Raw genomic sequence first — 24,931 nt, forward strand, 5'->3', positions numbered from 1 at the left:
GGAAGTGGAAAGAAGGCCAAGTAACAAAGGAAGAATACAGGCAGGTAGCACAGAATTGCAGGGATGGTGTCAGGAAGGCTAAAGCTGAGAACGAGCTGAGGTTAGCGAGGGATGCTAAAAACAACAAAAAGGCTTTCTTCAGCTATGTGCGTAGTAAAAGGCAGAGGAAAGAAATGGTGGTTCAGCTATTATAAATAAGGATGGCAAAACGATAACAGATGACAAAGAAAAGGAGAGTGCTCAATTCCTACTTTGCCTCAGTCCTCTCCCAAAAGACGGTCTATGACCCCCCTGGCAAAGGCGAAGTACAGGCTGAAGGGGCAGGATTGCAGCTTGAGATCGATAGACATATGGTCAAGGAATACCTAATTACTTTGAATGAGTTCAGATCTCCAGGGCCAGATGAACATCCTGGAATAATAAAGGAACTGGAAGAAGAACTCTCAGAACTGCTGTCTATTCTCTTTGAGAAATCATGGAGGACGGGTGAAGTGCCAGATGACTGGAGGAGGGCTAATGTTGTCCCTATCTTCAAAAAGGGTAAAAAGGAGGAACCTGGGAACTACAGACCAGTCAGTCTGACATCAATCCCTGGGAAAATTCTGGAACAGATGATAAAGCAATCCATCTGGAAGCACCTTGAAAACAATGCAGTGATTACTCGAAGCCAACATAGATTTCATAGAATAGTCATAGAATAGTAGAGTTGGAAGGGGCCTACAAGGCCATCGAGTCCAACCCCCATTGGACTTGATTTGTCAAAAACAAGTCCTGCCAGATGAATCTGATCTCATTTTTTGATCAAGTAACCTCCCTTGTGGACCGTGGGAATGCTGTAGACATCATATACCTCAACTTCAGCAAAGCTTTCAACAAAGTGCCCCATGATATCCTGATGAGCAAACTAGCTCAAAGTGGGCTAGATGAAACAACGATCCGGTGGATCCACAGTTGGCTACAGAACCGGACTCAAAGAGTGCTTATCAATGGGACCTTCTCAAACTGGGGAGAGGTAACGAGTGGGGTACCACAGGGCTCAGTCCTGGGCCCAGTGCTCTTCAACATTTTTATTAATGACTTGGAGGAGGAGGTGCAAGGAATGCTGATCACATTTGCAGATGACACAAAATTGGGCGGGATAGCTAATACTCTGGAAGACAGAAACAAAATTCAGAGTGATCTGGATAGACTGGAGCGCTGGGCAGAAAACAGCAGAATGACATTTAATAGGGATAAATGCCAAGTTCTGCACCTAGGAAAAAGAAACCAAATGCACAGTTACAAGATGGGGGATACGTGGCTCAACAACACGACAGTCGAGAAGGATCTTGGAATTGTTGTCGATCACAAGCTGAAGAAGAGCCAACAATGTGATGTGGCTGCAAAAAAGGCATATGCTCTTTTGGGCTGCATTCATAGAAGCATAGCTTCCAAATCCCGGGAAGTACTAGTTCCCCTCTACTCAGCACTGTTTAGGCATCATTTGGAGTATTGTGTCCAGTTCTGGATGCAGAAGAAGGATGCAGACAAACTGGAGAGGGTTCAGAGGAGGGCAACAAAAATGATCAGAGTGCTGGAAACAAAGCCCTATGAAGAGAGACTGAAAGAACTGGGCATGTTTAGCCTTGAGAAGAGAAGACTGAGGGGACATAGGATAGCGCTCTCAAGTACTTGAAAGGTTGTCACAGAGAGGAAGGCCAGGATCTCTTCTCCATCATCCCAGAGTGCAGGACATGGAATAACAGGCTAAAGTTACAGGAAGCCAGATTCCAGCTGAACATCAGAAAAGACTTTCTGACTGTTAGAGCAATACGACAATGGAACCAATTACCTAGGGAGGTGGTGGGCTCTCCCACACTGGAGGCGTTCAAGACGAGGCTGGGCAGCCATCTGTCAGGGATGCTCTGACTTGGATTCCTGCATTGAGCAAGGGGTTGGACTCGATGGCCTTGTAGGCCCCTTCCAACCCTACTATTCTATGATTCTATAACATGCATACTAGTATAGCCTAATCACTTAGGCTGCTTTGAGACTGACTGACTCCTAACCAATCAATCGAAAGATACTTTGCAGCTATTTTGTCTTTCCCTCCTTAGCAGATTTTCTGTAGTAAGAAAAATGACAGGAGAAGCAATGGAAAACATGGGAGGTTTACAAATGGAAAGTGATGACATCTGGACCCTCAGTAAAGTTCTTTGAATGAGGCAGGGTGATTGCACAGTAAATGCCTTGACTGGAAGTACCTCCAGCGACTACTGCACACAGCTGAGCACTGGTAGGTTTCAAAACAGGCCTATAGCAGCTTTCCAACTATTTGTTTGCAGTCCTTTGCATTATGGCTATGTTTCGCTTCAAATTCTGGATGGAAACAAACCTCTTCCACCACAACTGACAAAATAAGTATTACTTCAAAATGTATAACATCGTCTTTTCATTAACCAAGAGGACACAAATTTGGTTGCCATGACACCTTACGTCACACACAATTTCCTTTCCTATGTCTCCAACTTCACACTGAGTTTCAGACCTCTAAAGAACAGTATAAAATCAAAGATGAGACTCCCCTCCCAAGCCCAGAACTTGAGAAAGAGGTAAGACACAGTTACAGTTTCACACTTCACTTTGGAGAAACTCAGAATGCATACGAAGCACTCTATGAAGCCAGGACATACACTGAGTACTTTCAAAGTGCAGCATAAAGTCAGACATGAGATTCTACCCTCACCAGAGAGCTTGAAGAGTGGGAAAAGGTAATGACAACCATAAATAATAGCTGGTTACCAAGGCCTGCCAAGATTTATGGACCCGTTCATTGATTAAAGCTGCCTAATAAAATGATATCAAACACTTTGTTAATGCAACAGTTTTGTATGAGAATGTAGTTCATATGAAAATAAATTTTTACAAAATGAATGACTGAAAATATTTCTGAATACATGTCGTTGTAGCCATTCCAATAGCTCTTGAAAGCAAGGTAACAATTCACATTTTAATCTCTGAACTGCAGGGGAGAGCTGTGGCTCAGTGGCAGAGCATCTACTTTTCATGCAGAAGGTCCCAATCCATGGCATCCCCAGGTAGGGCTGAAAAAACTCCTGCCTGAAATCCGGAAAGCTGCTGCTAGTCAGTATTGACATCTGACTCAGTATGAGGCAGCTTCCTATATTCCTATTTGCAATCATAAAGATCATTTGGCCAGTAAATTAAGGCTGCAATCTGAGACACGATTACCTGGGAGTAAGTCCCATTGAACTAAATGGCACTTACGCCTGGGTAGACATGCATAGGATTGCACTGTAAGAGAGTAACTTAAAGATATCCCTACATATTAATAAGTGTCTTACCTGGATACAAGCTTGCTTAAATCAGAATATTCCTCAGATTCTATTATAATGTTAAGGTCAGTAACAATGGCTGAAACATTTTTGTTACTCTGAAAAATAATGAAATGTTTGATTATTAGACAAAACTGTTATAGCAAATATTTAACTTTCTATACATATTAATTGGAGTAAAAGAACTTCAACTTACATAATAAAGCAGATAAAAGAAGCTGAACATTAAAAGAGACTGAAAATCAGGGCAGAGATCTGGATGCTCCCAACATAATTGTTCAATTGGCAAAATTATAGCACAACAACAAAAAGTTATGGCAAAATATTTTCAGGCCTATGGCTTCCCTTGACCTGAAACCTTACAGAACAAACATCTAATAATGGGAATAGAATGATGACTCCAGTTCCCTCTAGTAAGTACAAAGGATTCATGATGCTTTGGCAATGTATGTTGTGTGTGGCACCTAGTATCTCCAATTACAAACACCTTCAGCATTCAAGCAGCATTGGATACCATAATCAGCAGGGCAACGTAGTAATATAGAAACGAGTAAGTCTAGTATTTCACATGGCCCAATGAGGGGAAAAAGTACAAGAGGCCAAAGAGATGGGAAGCAGGTCCACTCCACCAGCACTGCTGAAAGATCATTTGCTTTTTCCCCCCTCTTTCCTCTCCATCCCTCTTTCCTTTTGTATCATGTCTTTTTAGATTGCAAGCCTACAGGCAGGGGACTTACTTGTTTTTATTGACTGAATGTAAGCCACTCCAGAAGCTGAGAAATGGCTGAGAAGTGGGATAAAAATGCTTTAAAAACAAACAAATAAACACATATAAACAGGCTGCCAGCTAACAAAACATCAAACCAGAGCTGAAGCTACATGTCCCTAAAATGTGGGAGTACATTTATTGAGTAAAGATGTATTGAGCCCCTACAATTTAACTCCCTCCCAACAGCTCTGATAAGCACTAGAGTCCTGCATGATATGTGGAGCTCTGCATGAGTAATGGCTACTCTCAATTTGCTTCAACATTAGGGGAAATTCCATGGACACCTGCTGATTTACACTGTTATGCTCCTACTACTATAGATTTTGCACTTGACCAATGTTAAATTATTCCTGGAAGATCCAGCAGCGGTTACTGCTGTTTCCCTGGGATGCTTGGAAGAAACAATGTGAATGGCTCAGGAATATAATGTAGTTAGTTCTGTCCTCCTCAGTAGAATCGTCATCCACGTTTACTTTGCAAAGGACCATGAAAAAGCCACTGTTTTCCTTCTTTATCTGAAGACAAAGGGACATCAATAGTTTACCCTTCACCAAAGTGGCAATATGGAGGTAATGCAGATGTGAAATTTATTGCCAAAGGAAACTACTGCTGTTTGTGTGCTCAGAACAGCAACACTTATCAAAGATAAAATATCTTAGGCAAACTGTGAAGCTATATAAATTGAGATTATATCCAGGTGCCATCTTGTGGTTGAAAGAGGGAATTACAATACCTCCGTTTTTGCGGAAGGCAATTTTGTTGCAAAAAGTATGCACCTGAAAAACGGCTGCAGGCCTTCCCTGCATCTTCTCCTTGTCTGTGATAAGCATTATTGGTAAATATACACAAGTAAACAACTCCTGAGTTGTAGCAAGGGATTTCTATCCTATGTGGTGAAGCGTTTAGCACCAAGGCACACACAAAAATGAGCACAAGATCAATTGTAATTTCATAATTAAATTGAAAGATATGCTCTTAGCCATTTTATGCATTACAAAAAGAAGTTGCTTACAATAAGAAGTGCAAATGTCACCTATAGTGTAGCATGAAAAATGGAACTTGGGGATCTCCCCCACATTGAGATCCATGAGCATTAGCTAGCTTCTGAATTTCATCTCTCCCAAAATGGGCTGGATCCACTGTAATTATAAGTCTGTGATCAGGATAAATTAATATAATTTAATACAAACTACTACACAGTGCTTAGCTATTGAGGAACTTTACAAATACTACTCCTGAGTTCGGTTTCCCACTCTACAGTAAAAGCAATGTTGGCACTTCTTGTCCACCACTTCAATGAAATAAGCAAAGCAGCTCTGTGTTCTAGAATTGGTTACCTTTATTTGTGAAAACCCTTGAGCAAGTTTCTTTAGTTGAGCTTAGAGGTCACAGGCTTTAAGCCTAGTGAATTTGGGCTTCTTTTTATTTGACTACTTGTTTCTGAAGATTTATGGCTATTATGCTTTCAAAGTTTCTTCAACATAAGAACACAAGAAAACACACTGATTTTCCAGTATTGTCAAACACACACACCACAGCAACATGCCAAGTGTTAGCCATTTTCTCTCCCTTCACTTTGCCCCACTCCCTCCCCACTCCACTTTAGCAAAAGAAAATCTATTGCTAGTTCCCTCTTTCCTTGTCTGTGATCCTGGCAACACACAGACAACCAATCTGAGATAATTCCACAAATTACTATGTAAATGGAAAAGTCTGAGGGGAAAGCTCAAATATGTAGCCACCACATTAACATCACACCCAACTATACGACATTTGGCAGCTTGCCACAATATTTACAAAAAACATGAATAATGGGAATAATGTGAACTATGCTCTTTAATTTTAATAGAAAAGTTAATTGCTTGATGTCTGCTTGATTTAAGATGATATGCCAGCAGACACTATTTTTATACATATACGAGGTACTAGTAATAGTCTACTAAGACAGTAATCTCTGAAGGATCTACAGTTGGATATTTGATAGTACATTTTCATTATGTAGGACTTTTAAAATGTTAATAAAGTTCAGACCAGATAATGATAGGACTCTTATTTTTCTACATATCAAAGTTTATTTGTACAATTATCCATTCATTTTGTTCAAAACAAACATAAGGCTGGAGTAGAGGTATCACTAACTGCCTTAGGGTGCAATCCCATATGTGTTCAGAAAAAAGTCCTACAATGCTCAGCATGCCCCAGCCAGTACTCAAGGTCTAACCATGGAATCCTGTACTCCTTCCTCCTTGCTCCCTCCTCTCACTGGAGTGGATTTCCCCCTTACACCTAAACCACAATTAAGGGATATATCACCACCAACATGGACTGAAAGTAAGGTTAGCCAAGTTCCTTGTTTAACCCTTATCTGGTCACTAGAAAAACCTAACAAATGTCATATTTGGGGTCTTTTTGGACCCCAACCTGAATCCTAATACATTTGGGGATATAAAATGTACCAGGATCCCACTTTTTTTTGTTATTCATCATAATGAAGTGTGCTTAACAATACCAAAACACCCAGATCCAGAAAACAAACAACCATATAAGGTGGAACGTTTGTTCTGAATACACAGTAACTCCCCATTTTTGCATATAGAGTAACTAACAACTTTTCTGAATTTTCAAACATCAAATATTTTTATTTTCAATTAGAAACAATAAACACAAAGTGTTTGAACCAAAGATGGCAGAAGACCAACACAAACCAGCATGAACTGGGAACAAACACGCATATAATTTTTGAACGCTAGCATTGCTCATCTTTGGGGTCATTTTTCTACCCCATACACAAAACTGTCCCTGGTGAGGCAAATGTCCCATTTGAAAGACCATTGTTTATGCCAACCTACTGGCACAAAGGGCACTTCACTTCAGTGATGCAGTGTTCCTTACAAACAAACCTCCCACAGCTGGTGCACTGCCTGGTGGCTTTTTTCTACTGCTCTAGTACAGAAGTGGCTGTGTCCTTTTGATCCAGAGGGTTGTACAGGTGGAGGCAAAAGTTGGTGTACACAACCCAGAGCATGTACATCAGACCTGATGCTTGCACTAGGATTTGGCGTGTCTTGCACCCCTCACTGCACCTCGGGATGTATCACAAAGCTGTGAGGAACAAGTGCCTTCTCCATTTTGGCACTCTACTCTCCCACTGAGGATGTGTGCGGACCCACAACACATAGCTCGCTATGGCTGCAATGACCAGCATATTAAAAAAGCACCATTGGCCACCTATTAATTTTATGCTTACAGGTGTAGTTTCTCACAAAGCGGTCAAGGTTATCCACCCCACTTTTGGTGGCACTGTATTGTGCAATTATATCTGGCTTTTTGGACTCCCCACACACCACAGTGTCATGATGCATTGAGGAGAGAATGACAGCTTTCCCTTGGGCTAACATATGATACCGAAGTAGAGTCATGGTCAAAACCAAATAGTGATGACAGTGGTTCCCTGCATAGATGTGACTGCATCTCAGGTGGGATGTACAGTTTATTCCTTCTCAGTGTGCCTACATAAGTTAAGTCTTTGATTATCAGTGCTTCAGCAAGTTCAATACTTAAGAAATTGTCCCCCACCACATTTCTCCCAGCTGGAAATAGGGTTCCACAAGTTTTGTCACCATGTTAAACTCAAGCTGGGTTTCCAGTTGTGCTCCAGGCTGCCTGCCCAGGTACACATCTCCCCTGAGAGGATAGGATGTCCCAGCATCACAGTACCACCACACCTTTAAGCCATATTTCTCTGGTTTGCTTGGAATGTATTGCTGGGACATCACCCCGTGAATTCCACCAGCTGTTCAACAGTGCGGTCTACCCCTAGTGTGTACCACTTAGGCAGCTGCTCCACAAACATGGTCCAGATATCCCGAAAGGCAGCAAGCTTGTCAGTGGCTCTACAAGTCTCTCTTGTTGCCTTGTTATTAAACCTCATGATGTCAAGGGTACACCCCTGCCAGAAGCAACAGTCCACTAAACGCCTTCAACTTGGTAATATTGGTAATATCAACTTGGTGCTTCCACTGATGCATTTTGGTAGGGTTGCTCTCATCCCATTCTCTGGTTACACGTTCCACCTTTGTTTGTGTTATGGATTAAGAGGCTAAGAATGTGTTCCATGAGAAGCAGCTCAAAGGTTTCTGAAACAGTATCTTTTCTGGCACCCCTCTTTGGCCCTGCATGTTCCCACACAATGCCTCTGGCTGCTCTTCAGTGAACTGGCTGTGGAGTTGTGTGTCAGGCCCTCCCATCCCTGCCTTCATCACCATGTTGTTCACCTTGGATAGGTACAGGTGAACATGATGCCAACCCACCTCCACATCACCCACCCCTTCTCAGTGCAACTGTTTTGTTCTCTGTTGCTAGCAGCAGTCACTGACCTTCTCCACTGGAGACTGATCTTTCTTCCAGCAGATTAGAATCAGCATAACAATTGATTTTAGATTTCAGTTTCTCAGTGTTTGGGTGAAGGAGATGTTTGCTCCTCTTCCTGGCACTCAAAGTAGTCTAAGATCACCTGTAGTTTAATCAAAAGCGCATGGGACATTTTGTGCCCCAATAGGTTACATTGCATGGGGTGCCAAAAGCACCCCAATTGCAAAAATCCATAGACTTTGTGGGGTATTTTATGTCCCAGACATGTTTTGGTTTATAGAAAGAAAACTGTAAAAGGCAGGTGGCTGAAATTTGGAGACATTGTTTTCTACTGTGCAGGTGACAATGCCCTAGAAGGACTAGGCTATAGGTCTACTTATGTGTAAATTAAACAACACAATGTTAGCCTGGGGAAGGGAAGTCCCCCATAATACAGAATGAGGGTTAACTAGGATTTGAAATTAGGGTCTGGAGTTGGTCAACAAATCCTGATTAAGAGAAGACGCCACAGAGTCTTAATCATAATCAGGATCTGTAACAATGTATCCCCTGAGTACAGTTAAGGGTTTTAAATGACTATTTAAAAAAGTAATGACACCACTAGATGCATGAAGATTCCTTTGATCATATAGTTTTTACATATATTTCAGAGCTGGGAAGGATATAATATCACAGACTTTAGATCTACAATGCAGATTCTACATTATGAAGAAAAATTCAAGTCTGAGATTCACTGCCAACTTACAGAACAAATTTTGAAAAGGATATGGTATCTTTATATTTTTGAAGAGGGAACCATTTTTCATTAAAAAAGAAATAAGTCAAATCCTTTTATATTACATTTTGAGACCCATGTTATGAGCAAGCAAACAAATACTGCCATCTACTGGCAATTTAGATTTCTTTATTTTATTTTAGTTCATTCTTTTCCCAATTTAGGCTGCAATCTCATACACGCTACCCTGGGAATAAGCCCCAAACTTGATGAGGCTTACGTCTGAGTATTCATGAGCAGGATTACACTGCTGAATTATTAACAAACTTATTAACAGAAATAATTCTGTTATTAACAGAAATAATATTTTATTGTGTTTCCAAATGAAATAAATAGAAGGAAGCATTCAGAATCTAACTAGGCTTTGGCAAAGTTCTATTCACTGTATTCTGTCAGAATGCATTTTTGCAGAGGAGAGACAGGACTGCAAGGCCACTCCATCAGTTCTGCTGAGAGTCCAGCTCCATTTAGCTCTTCTTCTCCCTCAGTTGTTTCCATCCAAGCTAGTTATTATAACACTTTATAACTTTAAGAACTGGTGCTGAGTTTGCTTGTTTTCTTCTATCCTCCTTATCCCATTTTCCTTCTGTATTGTAAATTTTAAATTGTAAGCCTGCAGGCAGAGTCTGTCTTTTTTAAAAAAATTGATCTCTTATGCATGCAACTCTTGAGGCCTTTTCAGCTGAAGTATTTGTTTCTATCTAACACACAAGCGGTAATTATCAGCGAGGAAAAATTGTATTTTAGCAATTTCCTTCACCATAAAAACTATTAGGCTTTCTGGAAAAGGTCATGTTACTATAAGCACCAAAATGACCCTGATAACAAATATGGATGGTTTTCAAAGACAATCTAGAAAAATCCACTTGCATATGCTCGTTTTTGAAGCTTACTAATACATAATAGTTTATTTCCAAAGACATGAAAATCTTTTATCATTACCTGATTTTCTTCAGCCAGTTGAAATTCCAGCTGAAAGGGCATTGACTGACAGTTTCCCAATAACCTATACTTCTGTATAGTTTTAGTTTCGCCTGCAACAAAGGGAAAAAAAATATACCTTAATTGGAGCCATCAGCTGATTTGTGTATGAGTCACACAAAAAAAGCAATAAGTAAGAATAGCTGTTAGTAAAACTAACATAAGATACCTATCCTGCCAATCCGATCTTACTCACTAACACAGTTATCTGTCTAAGGCTGCAATCCTATGCATTTTTAGATAGAAAAAGTTCTACAAGTCCAAGCATTCCCCAGCCAACATGGCTGCCTGGGGAATGCTGGGAATTGTAGGACTTTTGTCTGTCTAAACATGCTTACAATTGCACCCTAAAGCAGCCTTCCCAACTTGGTGCCCTCTAGAGGTATTAGTCCAACATATCTAGAGAGCACCAGGTTGGAGAAGACTGGTCTAAAGCATCTATAACACTATTATATAAATGTATGATATATCCATATTTCAAATGATGTGTGCGGTTCTGATCTCATCTCAAGTATAATCTTGTAAACTAGACACTGTACAGAAAATGGCAACTAGAACAGAGTTTCCTTAGGATAAAGTGAGGTGGGACTTTTTCAAAGATAATAGGGAGTGACACATGAGAGCGATTTATACAAATTAAGAATGGTGCGGAGAGTGAAGTAAATTATTTTATCACAACAACAGAACTCCGGGTCATCAAATAAAGTGTAGTATAATTAGGTTTGGCAAACAAAGGGGGATTTTTTTTATGTAAAGCTTAATTAACTCGTGGAATTAATTGCCATATGAAGTAGTAATATCAGCTATATTTAAGGTGCAATCCTATGCATGTTTAGACTGAAAAAAGCCCTACAACTCCCAGCATGCCCTAGCCAGTCATAGTAGCTGGGGCATACTGGGACTTGTAGGACTTTTCTGTCTAAACATGCATAGGATTGCATCCTAAACTGCTTTTTTTTTTTTAAGAATTGTACGAAGTAATAAACGGTAGCAAAGTTTATCAACTACAATAGCTAAAATGGAACTTTATTATTTAATTAAAAAAACAAAAACATTTGCACTCGCATGCACTATCCCTCCCCCTGCATGCTATGAGCTTCTACTTCAATTTTAGATTAACTGCAGTTTAGTGGGTCATCCAAACCCTAAACTGCCATTAATCTTAACTATGGTTTGTTGAAACAAGCCGACGTCATAAAGTATGATTTGAAGTTGGTTTGTTTCAACAAACCATAGTCAATATTAACCACAGTTTGGCCGGATTCAGATGTTACAGCTAGGGATGACAGAAAAATTAATTTGGTTCACGTTGTAATATAAAGCAACCTAACTCACATTTGCCCTCTGATCAAAAATTGCATATAACAATGTGTTCATTAGAGAAAAATGCATATAAACTTTTGTGCATACAAAAATGCATACAAATTTTGTGCAGATTTAAAAAGAAACAGATGGATTGTTCATTCCTCATCACAAGCTGATATTGATCTTATATTGAAGTGAATTACTTCTCACAGCTGGGCCAGGGGAGGAGGGGGGAGCCAAAGACACACTTCAGCTTGCCCTCATAACACTGACTAAATGTTATGCTTAGTATTACATGCTAACAAAGCCAGTTAACAAACCCAACTGCCAGACAACGGAAACAAAACCTAAGGATGTCTCTCCAACATATTCCCTGTTTTCATGTTTCCCAGGGACAGCTGTCAAGCCATTTTTGAATACAGAATGGTAGATGAGATAGACCTTTGATATAACCCAGGAAGGCAATTCTTATTCAGAGAATGCAGAACCCACTATGGATAATTTCTGTCATCTGTTGCAGCCAGGACTAGAAATGTAATTGTCCTGATCCACCACCTAAATAAGCCAGAATACTCTGAACCCACCCAGTTAAAGTATACTGGCTTAAATTCTTCAGCTTAGGTGGCTTGTGAATATGGCCTTATGAATCATTATGCACATGCACATAATGCTTCACTTTTTATATATTACAAATACAACTGCTGAACCAAGAAAAGCTGTATACTGTGGGGAGAAAACCCTCTTAACTGAATAATAACAGTCAAGTAGGGACATAAACAGTAAAAAACAGTTACCTTTCTCCACAGGTTTCCTGGAATAATGTGTGAACCAAATGCCTGTAAGTTTCATTATGAATGAGAGGTCAAACTCTAATAAGTCAAGCTGAGTTTTCAACTCTGGAGAAGATTCGTATTGCTTGAGTGCTTCTTGGGATTTTCTTTTAAATGATTTCCTAAAACAGAAAAATACCATTAACTGTCATCAAGATAATGAGAAACTTATTTCCAGCTCTAGCATATTGGCACAGAAACTAGGTTTGTGTATAAGTGACTATATTTTTCAACACCCCCTAAACAAATTATTACAAAACAATGGCCAGTTCAGGCATAATGATCTTGGTCCAATAAACCACGGTTTATTGGGCCAAAAATGAACTGTGTCTCCAGACACTCCTTCCTCATCCTCTCTGCCTCAACTTGCATGTGATGCTGACACTCTACCTTGCTGAATCAGCTTCCTGTGATGTTCCAGCTAAGAAATTGGTTTAATATCTCTCAACAAATCATGATATTCTGGTTTCATATCCTGTTTTGTGAGAACCCTTAAAGCTAACAGTTTTCTGGTTGGCATGTCACAGGGAACTGTGGTTTAAAAAGCCAGGATATCACTGCTGAAGCTGAATACACTGAGGCAGGAGGGAACATATAGGCACATACAGCTCATACTCAGTGCAAAACACAGTGGTTTATTGGACTAAGACTCTTAAGTCTGAAGTAGGCCAGTATGAATGATTTGGTCATTTCAGATACAAATATAGTAACTTGTGTTACAGAGATATGCTCAACTCACTTAATATTCTTACAACATATAAAAACCAAAAAAGAAATACAAGTTGTATGCAACAATACTCAAGACCACTCATTCTTTATATTAATGTAAAATTCCTGTTCTTTCTCCTACAGATACACATCTGCTGCTGAATCAACAAAACATTTTCAATTCCAAAGCACCAGCTTCCTAACAACAGTATGTACTGGTTGTCAATAAGGTATCTGTTATAGATGATCTTTAACATTTAAATAACAAGAAATGCATTCAATTTCACATTATCTATATATAGGATAGGGACAGTACTCTGCATTAGACTACCCAAACTTAGCTCAGGGGCCCCAAAGGATCCCAAGCTCCACTGAACTCAATAGGTCTAACTTCTGAATAAACGTGCTCATACGCTTATGAGTGCAACAGAAGTTGGGATGCAAAACCCTGCATACAATCGTGTATATACTCAAGCAGTTCAACTCACTGCTTCCAACAAGCTTAACTACTCCAAAAGGGAGCATTCAAGAAAATTCTTGAAGGATAAGGTATGAACAAAACAAACTATTAAAATGCATTACATAGTCTTCATTATCTCCCCATCAGAATAAGCCATTGACTCATGTTGACTGCTTTCACATTCTTCTGTTAACATTTTAATTTCTTCTTCCAAAGATTGGATTTCATCTTCATAAACTTGAATATCACTGTTATTCATTTCTCAGACAAAAATTTCCTAAAGAAAAAAACGAAATAGCAGTTAGGTAAACAATAAAATTTATCCAATGACCTTTTAACTTAAAGTTAAAAAGTTACAATTTTCATACTTTAGAATGCCGTCATAGGGCGTAAGCCCTACTGAGAACAACGGGGCTTGCTTCAGTGCAGACGTGTAGGATGGTGATGTTAGTCTATTGAAAACAACGTGGCACCTATTCACTGGCTTTTCTGCCAGACACCCTGGCTATCATACCTGGGGACTTTGCTAAAGTTAACATAATTTTAATTGTACCTCTCTAAAAATCTTAACAAAGACATTAATTTGGAGTTAATAAAGTTGGATCACTGGGTGTAATGCATGCATCTAGCACATCTTAGTTAAGTTGTCAGAGGGTCGACATTCAAATAACAATATTTTAGAAGTCAATAATATGGGGTTGGTTTATCCAAATGAAATATAGGACATTCAGAACCCCATTGGGTCATCAGATATGTTACGTTTTGCCACTGATGTAAGTCCTCATAAATGTAACATAGGTATATGTATACATTTCTCATGGTTGCAATCCAGAGAACTGCAGAACTAATTCAAGGCTATGGACTTATTCATGTTATTTATATCCCACCTTTCCACTTAAAACAGTGCTCAAGGCAACTTGTGGTTCTTGAACAGTAGCTCTATAATGCAAGATAGCAAACTACTTTTGCTCAAAAACACCCTAGCCACTCTGGGAGCATTGGGTGAAGAGTGGAATAAAAATGCTTCGGATAAATAAAAACAAATTATTTTGAAAATATGAGGACTTTCCAAAGCACATTGTGACATGGCATAGGAATATGCGATTCAATGAAAAAGAATATGAAATCCCACTAGGTGGACCCAGGCCTTTGGGCACACATGAAGAAACACTTTAGAACTTACTTCCAAACTAATATGATCAGCAACTTCTCTACAAGTTTGTAACAATGGGACCTTTATTTATTTATTGCATTTCTATACTGCCCAATAGCCGAAGCTCTCTGGGAGGTTCACAATGATTTGGTTTAAGGTTGGAAGAGGCAACTAAATGGAAACATAGTAGGGTTTTATAAAATGTATTTATTCATTCAAAACATTTGTATCGCGCTCTTCAGCCAAGGCTTCCAGTGCAGCTTACAAAGGTCAGAAATAAAACAGTCCCTGCCTACAGGCTTACTATCTATGGAAAAACTACACAAAAGGAAAGGGGAATTGGGGCACAGGGAGGAAAAAGACAAATCAGACACCAGATTGCAAACCTCAGCAGGTTATGGATTTGCAATTATGTGTAGTGCAGAGAAAGAGCATAGACAGATGCTGTTCTCCTTCTAGAACCCAGGTCATCCAATGAAGCTGAATGGTGGGAAATTTAGGGCAGATAAAGAACTATTTCTTTACATAGCTCATAAACTACAGAATTAGCTGTCACCACATCTCATGGCAGTGATCAACTCAGCCGGTTTTAAAAAGGGATTAAACAAATTAATAAAGCTACCAATGCCCACTAGTCAAAATGGCTATGCTAACTTACGCAACTAGAGGCATCCTGCCAGTCCCTGGGGAACCACAGTGGAAGAATGCTATTGTCCTGATGACCCACTGGTGGACTTCCTAGGGGCATGTAGTTGGCCACTGTGGAGAAACAACTTGCAGACTAGATAGGTCTTTGACCCAGTCCAGCAGGGGTCTTCTTACATACTTCACTTGAAGAGCTGCTGCCAGTCAGACAGCACTTGGCTAGGTATGGGGCAGCTTCTTATATTCATAGTTCCAAATCTGGAGAAAGAGCTGGTAGTTCAAGCACTACTGGCATTAATTATACGTCTATTTCTACAACAAGAGGTAAACCAAAACAAAATAAAGGCACAGTTGCAAAAAGAGATAACGAGGTGATTCAGTAGCTACTGACTTATTTCAAAAGGATCTGAGCTAGTTGTCATTATGCCCTACAAGTACTGATCGGTGTTGTATAACCTTCACAAATTTCTAAGACTTCAATTAGAAGAGCCTGGAAATCCACAATTAACACTCTCTTCTTTCATCCTCATTCCTCTAACACAAAAAGGCAAATCCTTTCACACCTTATAAATTGCTCCCCCCCCACTGACCCCCTCCCCGCCCACTGACCCCCTCCCCCCTTTTTTACACCTTCTATAGAAATAGTTAATTTTGTAAGTGCCTGCAGCATAAAGCATAAACATGTTTTGACCTGGAGAGTAACTGTGACTGCAGGGTAGGAGGCAGGCCAGATGCAAAAGAGGGAAGAACTCCTTAAATAGTTGTGCAGACCAAGGAATTTCAGCAGCTATAGCTTTCCACCTAAGCAACACCGGCTGAAATGCCGTCTTCTACACCAACTGATTTAAAGGTGTAGGAGCCCTGCCCTCTTGTGAATCCAGCCACCCTACTGCAGAGATTGGCGAAGCAAAGCAACAGAGAACAGCACATGCTTAGAGACACTCTTGCCAAAAAAAAAAAAAAAGCAGAGCCCTGTGACTAAAAAACAACAGAGTCTTGCAGCACTTTAAAGCACTTGAAAGGTCCCCAACCTTTTTGGACCCATGGGCACATACGAGGATTTGGAAAAACTGCTGTGGCCATCACCGGATGATGACTCCTATGGTGGATGTGGCTGCCGTGGAGACCTGGCTAGTCAAAAGTGAACTAAGGGGGGGGGGGATCCAGCGAGGCTAGAAGGGAGGGGGAAACAGCTAAGTAGAGGGGAGAGAGAAAGGCTACGCTAGTATCGTCAAGGTTTTTCTACGTTTTTTTACGAAGGGGGCAGGGAGGAGAGAGCTTCGTGGGCGCTGTTGGAGGCCCCCACGGGCACCAGATGGGGGATCCCTGCCTCGAACAGCAACGAACCTATTCCGGCCTAAGCCTTCGTGGACTACGGCCCACTCGTCCATGGAAGCTTGCGCCAGGGCAAACTTGCTAGCCTTAAAGGTGCCACAAGACTCCTCGTCGACTCTGCTGTAACAGACTACCACGACCCCCCCTTCCGGAAACGGCCCGTCGAAGCAGCTCCCCCCCGCCTTCCCCCCGAGGCAGGGAGCGGCGCCAACCTACCCCTCCGCCCACCCGAAGGCCGCCCGGACTCGGCTGCCGCGGCTGAGCGCCTCAACCCCTCTCCGAACTAACCGCCAAGCGGAGCGCGCCTCAGGCGCTACCATCGCGCAGACTATGGGAGGGGGAGGGGGAGGGGGGAAAGGGAAGACGCGCCATGAATCGAGTTTGAGATCCTTCTGCCTCCCTCGAGGGTTTCAGTGCCACTGCTTGCACCTTGCCGCGAAAAGAAAAACGGGGCGGGGGGTGTTCACCAGCTATTCCTCCCTCGCCATCTCCCCCTCTTCCTCATCGCCAGATAGTTCAGTCCGGAGGCGTCCCCAATATACCTGATCGGCTAAGTGACCTCCCGTGATACATAGAGATAGGAAAGGCTTAGAGAGCGAGCTTGAACATCCGGGTTTAAAAAAAAAAAAAAAAGGAAAGCGTTTCTTAAGGCTGACGCCATGAAGATCTCGGCTGGCACTACACCCGCCCCGCTAGTGTCCGGATTGGCTTGGGAAGCGCATCGCGCGTGCAGTTGGGGGAGCGCTGCCTGTCTGCGGTGCCTGTTTGTTGTTGTGGTTCAGTCGTTCAGTCGTGTCCGACTCTTCGTGACCCCATGGACCATAGCACGCCAGGCCTTCCTGTCCTGCGCTCTCTCCCGGAGCGTGCTCAAGTCCATATTCATTGCATCGGTGATGCTATCTAGCCATCTCATCCTCTGTCGTCCCCTCCTCCTTTTGCCTTCAGTCTTTCCCAGCATCAGGGTCTTTTCCAGGGACTTTTCGCATTAGGTATGGATGTGTTGTGATTTTGAGGTGGAAATTCAGAACAGCCACCGACTGAAGGCTCTGACTTCTCCTGCAGTATTTTATATGCGCTGTTCAACAATCCCAATGGATTGCACGGGGTGTTAAATGTTCCTAAGGCTGCAATCCTGGGAGTAAAAACTTTTAAACCGGGTAAGACTTCTTCCTGAGTAGATGCGCGTAGGATTGCACTGTAAGGGCATAACGACACCGGCCCGCAGAGCTGGGGAGTCGTAAACTGGTCCCGTCCGCAAAGGCGCACAAACAATGGTGCAGCTAGGGTATTGTATTGCGTCTGTATTATTTATTACATGACTATACCGCCCCCCAGCCGAAGCTCTCTGGGCGGTTTACAAAGGTTAAAACCCATTAAAAATACGTTATACAAAGGGTAGAACCTTGGGCTCTCCAGCCCAGGGGGCCCCAGGTGACCACTCAGAGTGATGGCAGTAGACGCAAGCTCCATTTTATTCCCGTAGTCATGATAGTGCTATGGGTTAAGTACGTTTAAAATGAAAAATTGCACATGCTCAGAGGTTTGTTTGTTTGTTTTTTGCAGAGTTGGCAAAACGTTTGTTGTTTAAACGTATCAAGAATACATAAGAGGTTGTAAAGCATAGAATTGGCGAGTGAAAAGGGGCAGAGAAAAGTAAATTCTGTGCTTCGCAACTGCAGTAATACACGTGGCCATCTAAAGACACACACACACCCCGCGCCCATAAGACCATTAAATCCAGGGCCTAAAATTATCTCGCTGCACCACTGCACACGAACATCCATATCCCGGGAAAACAAACTGAACTACACTGAAAGAGAACCAGCCTTCTCCAACCTGGCGTGTTGGGACTGCAACTCCCATCATTCCTGGCAATTCTCAACCTGTTCACGGCGGCCCCAGCCTGGACTATATTGGGGGGCTGCTGTCACGCGTGCTCTCTCTCTCGCAACATATCTGTGGGGACAAACGGGGCTCTGCCCCATCACAACTGCTGGCTAGGGGCAGTCCTGCTTTCCCGGGCTCCGTGTCTGGCAATTATGCGGAACGCATGTCTCTGGAGTGTGTGGCGGAAGTGGAGCGGGAGGGACAGGCAAGCGAGGAGCGCTCTGTGGAGACCACGCCGGGGGGAGCCGCCGGTGGCGAAGGGGGCCGGGGGCCTTTGCCGAGAAGTCTCGGGGGGACCCGGCCGTTGCAGCTCCCTTCGGTGGGTGCAGCTGAGACCACTTTCGGTCTCCCTTCCTTCCTCTCCTGCCTCGATGCTCGCTCAGTGCCGGGGCTTTGTAGGAAAGAGAAGGCGTGCAGTGGAGATGGGATCTCTTGCAGCCCAGACCTGAACTTCCCCTCGACGGTAAGACCTGTTGGTTTGCCGGGGGAGGGGAGAGATCACTCTGCAGTAAGCATACTTGAAAAGTATGCAGTCTGATTCCGAACATTTTATTCGGAAAAAAGCCCCATCGAGCAAATATGCAGTGGACCGTAGGAGGAAGTCCGGTTAGGGTTGCAGCTTTAATTGGGGACCATTCAGGCTTCCAAAGGCGGCAACCACAGCTGCATCGCGTTTCACTTTTCCTTCACTGGTCAACGCTTCAGAAACAGTGGCGTGTTACCCTTTCAAAACCAGAAGCACGTCATTCTGAGGGGATGCTCTTCAAAGCGGGTCCAGTGGCTCCTGCTAGGAATTTTAAACGTCTGGCGTTCTTCCTGGGGTTTGAGCTACTTAAGCCCTTCTGAGTACCGCTCGTTGCCTGTATAGGGTGTTTTTACCTGTTATGTTTGTTAAAATGTGCCCCTCTGCTTAAATAAAAGCTTGAAATCACAATGCACTAACTAGTACCTGTTACGGTAGGAGACTCTTTCTCCTTTCCTTTAATCTAGGAGTGTGGAATCTCAGGCCGGTGGGGCCAAATCCACCCTTCCTGGAGACCCAACCTTGGATTCCCCAGATGGCCATGTACGCTTTCCTTTCCCCCTCCTCAGTTGGTGGTTTCCAGGACTTTTGTGCAGTTTTTCCCCATTCTAAAAGGCTGATATGCCTCTCCTAAGGCTTAGTTCCTGGCAGGAAGAGCTTTACGCTACAGTACGCTGGCATTTTTTGGCCCTGCCCCGTTTGCCCCAACTTCTTTGCCTTTGCCCTACCCACCACTGGAATGCATCCTCTGAATACTTCTCCAAAATGGAATTCAGCACTCAGGCTGAAAGAGATAATGCACCCTGCTTTGATCATAAGGCATGGTTTTTTCCTTCCCCCTTCTTTTTGCTGTAGCGGGTAAATTATCTTTCTTACACCTTCATCACTGTCATCATCAAAGGCTGTTCATGCACAAGTTCCTGTTGATGTTCCATCCTATCCCTTCTTTGCTTGAACTGGAGCTGTCTTTTGTGTATACTTCTCACCTCTTTCTTGTTAACATTAACTTCTCTTAGGGTGCAGTCCTATGCATGTTTAGACAGAGAAAAGGCCTACAACTCCCAGCATCCCCCAGTCAGCCTTGCTGTCTGGGGAATGCTGGGAGTTGTAGGCCTTTTCTCTGTAAACATGCATAGGATTGCACCCTTAAAGCTCATAAATGCAGGTCAATAGTGATATGATTGAAATGTAGTAAGTTTGAATTACACTGATGAAAGGCTGAATGAGAGTATTCACATGTAATGCGGTTTAGCACCACGTACATGAGCAAATGAACTTGAGCACACTCCAGGACAGAGCGGAGGACAGGAAGGCCTGGCGTGCTATGGTCCATGGGGTCACGAAGAGTTGGACATGACTTAACGACTGAACAACAACAACAACATGAGCAGAAAGGAGCTTGCATACTCCGCACTCCCATCCTCCCTGTGCAACCTGGTGGAGCAATAAACCAGAATTCAGTTTCACTTCAGCAAATTCCTGATTTATCATCAGGTGTGAACCAGAAGCTCTAGTCGACTTCTAAAGAAGCCAACACAAACTGGGAGGTTTTGCTGCCTTGTTTAACAAATAAATTTATTTTAAACCACAATTCTTAATTTGCAAGTAATGACAGATCAGGAATCTGCTAAAGCAAACCTGGTTTCTGGCTTGTTCCTCCTTCTGGACCTATGAGAGAAGAGGGGAGAAAGGAGCTTTATGCAGGCTCCTTTCTGTTCATGCATGCTGGCTAGGGGTGATGAGACTTGTAGTCCGACACATCTGAAGGGCACCAGATTTGGGAAAGCTATACAAACCAACTATGGAATAATATTAGAATGCTAAAGGATTATGGAGGTACCTATTCTGGAGGTAACAGACTCGACCTTGGGGGAGCTGGGGGTGGCGACAGCCGACAGGAAGCTCTGGCCTGGGCTGGTCCATGAAGTCACGAAAAGTCGGAAGCGACTGAACGAATAAACAACAGCAAAGGATTATGGAGAATGCAAGGACAAAAAAATAGGTTTTCTGGAAAAATACTACCAGCCAATGATCATGATGGCTGGGGAAGACAGAAGATGTAGTCTACAATATTGGGAGGAACCAGTTGGGGAAGGCTGCTTTATTAGTTTACTATTACATTTCAGAAGTTATCTCTGCAGGTGTTATTGATTTATTCTCACAAACAAAAATGAAAGCAGAGATTCTTACAAGAGTCCAGGAACTGAACAAAATGCCTTCACACGTGCTTTGAGGGTTGTTACCTGTTTTCTGTCCCTGGTCTGGGTGATCTAGTCAGCTTTCATACATTTTTTTTGTACTACTTAAATATATTTTTGATGATAATATGTAGAATTTCAATGTTACACACTTGTTTTACAGGAAAGTTAAACCTGAATGGGGCCATGGTAGACCAAGACATTTGCTGAATTTTTGAATATGGAACAAAACCCAGTTGTAAAGCGACTTTATGTCGGAGGACTTGGCCATACTGTTTCTGAAGCTGAATTGCAGGAAAGATTTGGCAAGTTTGGAAATGTTAAGGAGACTGAAATTGTGAGCCGGAAGGATGAACAAGGTAATATCTTTAAAACTGTTTAAAGGTGCAATCCTATGCATGTTGAGACAGAAAGAAGTCCTACACCTCCCAGCATTCCCCAGGAAATGCTGGAAATTATAGGACCTTTTTCTATCTCAAACATGCATAGGATTGTACCCTAAAAGTAGTGGCATCTGGATTGTAATAGCAGCCTTAGGGCACTATCTAGCAATGTCATTCTGTTAACGCAAATTATGTTTTGTTAGCATAAGGGACTTTACCGCAACATCAATAGCTTTACCTTGTGTGATGGGTTTCCTGTTGTGCATAGTAACATTACTGGCATTGTGCTAGAGGTCCCTTACACTAGTGCAATGTAATTTGCGTTAACGGAATGACATTGCTGGATACTGCCATTACGCTGCAATCTAGTCTGCACACTTACCTAGGAGTAAAGCCTAGGATCACAGTAGGACTTGCTTCTGAATAAACATGCTTAGGCTTGTACTGTTAATTTTCTATTCCAAAACTTTCTTTTTTATAAGCTTTATTTAAAAAAAAGCCTTTTGGGAATAATCAGTTTCTCATTCTTGTACAGGAAAACCTACAAAAACCTTTGCATATATCAACATCAGCCTTTCAGAAAAAGGACTGAAGAAATGTAAGTATATGAACATGCATGCACTTTGTTGGTAGCTTAAGTTAGTGAGTTAAGAGTGTCTCAGATACCAAAACCAGGTAATACTGATATATGTGGATTTCAACTCCTGTTGAAGTTCACAACTGTTTTAACTTGAGTGTATATCTCCCTGTTTTTGTTGCACTTTTAATTCAGTCATTCAGCTTAATTTTAAGGCAAGCTGCCTGTAAAATTTCGAAGCACCTGCGTGTGTACCCTTGTAATAAGGGTAGAATACTGTCATATTCCCACTAATCATTGCTATTGGAGAACCTTAAAGAAATCCTTAAATGAAAATGAACTTTCAACATCCCATAGTCATGGACATCCACCCTTTGTGCTTCCTCTAACTTCTCGCATGCTTCTATGATCGTATTTCCACTCAACTCCTTACTGATGTGTTAAAAACTGTTCCTGCCTTGGCTTTCAAGCTAGCCTTTCCTTTCCTCCCATTCACTTGAGTGACAGAAATGTGCCCATGTGGCTGAACTAGTGTTTGAAACCCATGTTTCCCAGATTTCAAATCCCAACTTACCTATCCACTTGGCCACACCGGCTCCTGTTCTTCTCCTTGATCAACAATACCTGAGATGCTTTGTAAGTTGACAAGAACAATAGCTTAGCCATTAAACAAGGTTAAAAACATTGTTTGTATTTTTTGTTTTAAAGGTATATCTGTTCTAAATAAAACAAAATGGAAAGGTGGGACGCTACAAATAGAATTAGCCAAAGAGAGCTTTTTGCACAGGTAATGCTTAGCGCTTTACAAACAACTTCTAGTGAAAACATTGGTGCTGCATCAGATAATTTTTTTCCATGGTTATTTAGTATACAAATGAATACATCTTGAAGATCTTCACAGAAATAATGATTTGAATCTATACAAAACATTTGCTTTTTAGTAAGCTTCGAAAAAGTACTTCTCAATGGGTGCTGAGTTAAAGGCACAGGAGGTGCACTATAACATAGATTGTGATCATTCACTGTGTGGAGAGGAGGAAATTTGCATGAATGTGGGTGGACAGACTTCAAGCTTGCAGATCAATTTAGTTTTTTATATGAACCCCATGATCCACCAACCAGAGTCAGGTACAAAATTGGGGAAAGGGGGAGGGGAGACACTTAGAATTAAGGAACAAAGTGATGTTTTTTTCTTTTCAGTACCAGAACTGAGTTCATAGTTCTCTCACACAAAAATCCACTCCTCATTTTCTTAATTTTAGTAGCCTAATTATTGGGAGGTGGGGCAGGGGTTATTGACAGTTTTTGCTTCTGTTGCTTCTATTGTTAAACAAATGGGAGACAGAAACCTGTAAATGTAAGAGATTTACGGTATCTGAAGGTAGAAGCAAACAGCATGCAAGTATACAAGCTCTGTGCTCTTTCAATCTTTCTCTTTTTAAATCTGGCAAACTGTCATCATATGTTGCCATGCAGACTAGCGCGGGAACGTCAAGAGGCAAGCATAAAGAAGGAAAAACCAGAGAATAATGCTATGGCAAATGTTGTAGAATCCATGAAGGAATATGGAATTGTAGATTTTCATGTGAAAGCAGTGCCAGGAACAGAAGTACCAAATCACAAGGTATGGTAAATTTAATGGAAGGAAGTGATCTAATTCGTAGGCACACTGATGTTAGCCAAATTCCAGATTTAAATCGCTACCAATAAAAGTTCTTATTAAAACCTGCCATATTACTTATATACTTCTTTGTTAAAGTTGTTGCATTAAATTCCCAAAAGCCATGATATATGGCGGGGAGGGGTATTTGAAAGACCTCCTTCTCCCATATCAACCTGCTTGTAGTTGAAGATTTGCTTCAGAGGCTCTTCTGTGTGTTTCACCACTAAGTCAGGCTAGGTTGGTGGGAACATGGGACAGGGCCTTCTCTGTGATGACACCATAATTGTGTAGCTCTCTCCCTAAGGATGTTAGGCTGGCCTCTTCTCTGTTTAGTTTCAGGCAGGCCGCTAAAATGTTTTTGTCCTGGATGGCTTTTGAATTATCTTAAATGTGTTAGCTCTTCACTCTGCTTTTAAAAGATTGTTTAGCTATGTGTTATGTTTTTAAGTTCCTTAGGATGCAAGTCTGTGCATATTTAGACCTTTATATTTAGACCTGTAAGCCTTTTTTCAGTCTAAACATGCATAGGATTATGCCTTTAATTGTTTTAAAGTTTCAAGTTGCACGTCACCTGGGGGGCCCTTTCTGGGCCAAGAGATGACTCAGAAATAATGTTATAAATATTTTTTTTCCTCTTTCATAGGACTGGGTTGTTGGCAAATTTGGCAGAGTTTTACCCATCCTCCATCTGAAAAGTCAACACAAAAGCAAAATATCCTTTTCTACAGACTGAGTAGAAGTTAAATGGAGGCAGCTGTCACTACCCAGTTCTTAATACTGGGTTGAATCCAGAAGCTTTGTTCCGCCAGTGGAAGGATCCCACTGGCAGAACAGGACTTCCATGTCCTCTCCTCCCTCCTGCAGCCCCTTTCCCCACATGCCCTCTAAATCTTCAGAGGGTCCCCCAACACTCCGGAGCAGATTAGGAGGACACGCAGGAGGCTGCCGTGGGCAGAAGAGGACACAGAAGTCCTCTACCGCCAGTGGTATCCTTCCACTGGCAGAACGAAGATGCTGGATCCAAGGCACTGTA

General features: G+C 41.9%; 2 protein-coding genes across 12 annotated transcripts in view; one reads left to right on the forward strand and one right to left on the reverse strand.

Moving 5' to 3' along the window:
- The window catches only part of CENPP (centromere protein P), a 272,212-nt gene extending 254,731 nt beyond the window's left edge, over positions 1-17,481 (reverse strand). For 2 of the 8 annotated variants that reach the window (XM_084839846.1, XM_084839853.1), the window contains exons 1-5: positions 16,884-16,952; positions 13,657-13,811; positions 12,331-12,488; positions 10,193-10,284; positions 3,345-3,433 (exon numbers count right to left, since the gene is read on the reverse strand). In XM_084839846.1, the coding sequence (XP_084695972.1) occupies positions 3,345-3,433; positions 10,193-10,284; positions 12,331-12,488; positions 13,657-13,793 (476 nt within the window). In that variant the 5' untranslated portion in view covers positions 13,794-13,811; positions 16,884-16,952. The other 6 variants (XM_084839849.1, XM_084839847.1, XM_084839850.1 and 3 more) reach the window with 6 other exon arrangements.
- Positions 17,482-17,739: 258 nt separating this feature from the next.
- NOL8 (nucleolar protein 8) overlaps positions 17,740-24,931 on the forward strand; it is a 33,221-nt gene continuing 26,029 nt past the window's right edge. For 2 of the 4 annotated variants that reach the window (XR_014788507.1, XM_084839832.1), the window contains exons 1-6: positions 18,758-19,017; positions 21,439-21,634; positions 22,194-22,256; positions 22,944-23,022; positions 23,712-23,859; positions 24,542-24,610. Coding sequence is in view for 3 of the 4 variants with exons in the window: in XM_084839832.1 (XP_084695958.1) it covers positions 21,496-21,634; positions 22,194-22,256; positions 22,944-23,022; positions 23,712-23,859; positions 24,542-24,610 (498 nt within the window). In the remaining variant the exon portion in view is untranslated. Of the gene's footprint in view, positions 17,825-18,757; positions 19,018-21,438; positions 21,635-22,193; positions 22,257-22,943; positions 23,023-23,711; positions 23,860-24,541; positions 24,611-24,931 lie in introns of those variants that run through there. The other 2 variants (XM_084839834.1, XM_084839833.1) reach the window with 2 other exon arrangements.

Source organism: Heloderma suspectum, chromosome 2 (genome assembly GCF_057233095.1).
Source record: "Heloderma suspectum isolate Gila_16-S chromosome 2, 16-S_ref, whole genome shotgun sequence".
Taxonomy (NCBI): Eukaryota; Metazoa; Chordata; class Lepidosauria; order Squamata; family Helodermatidae; genus Heloderma; species Heloderma suspectum.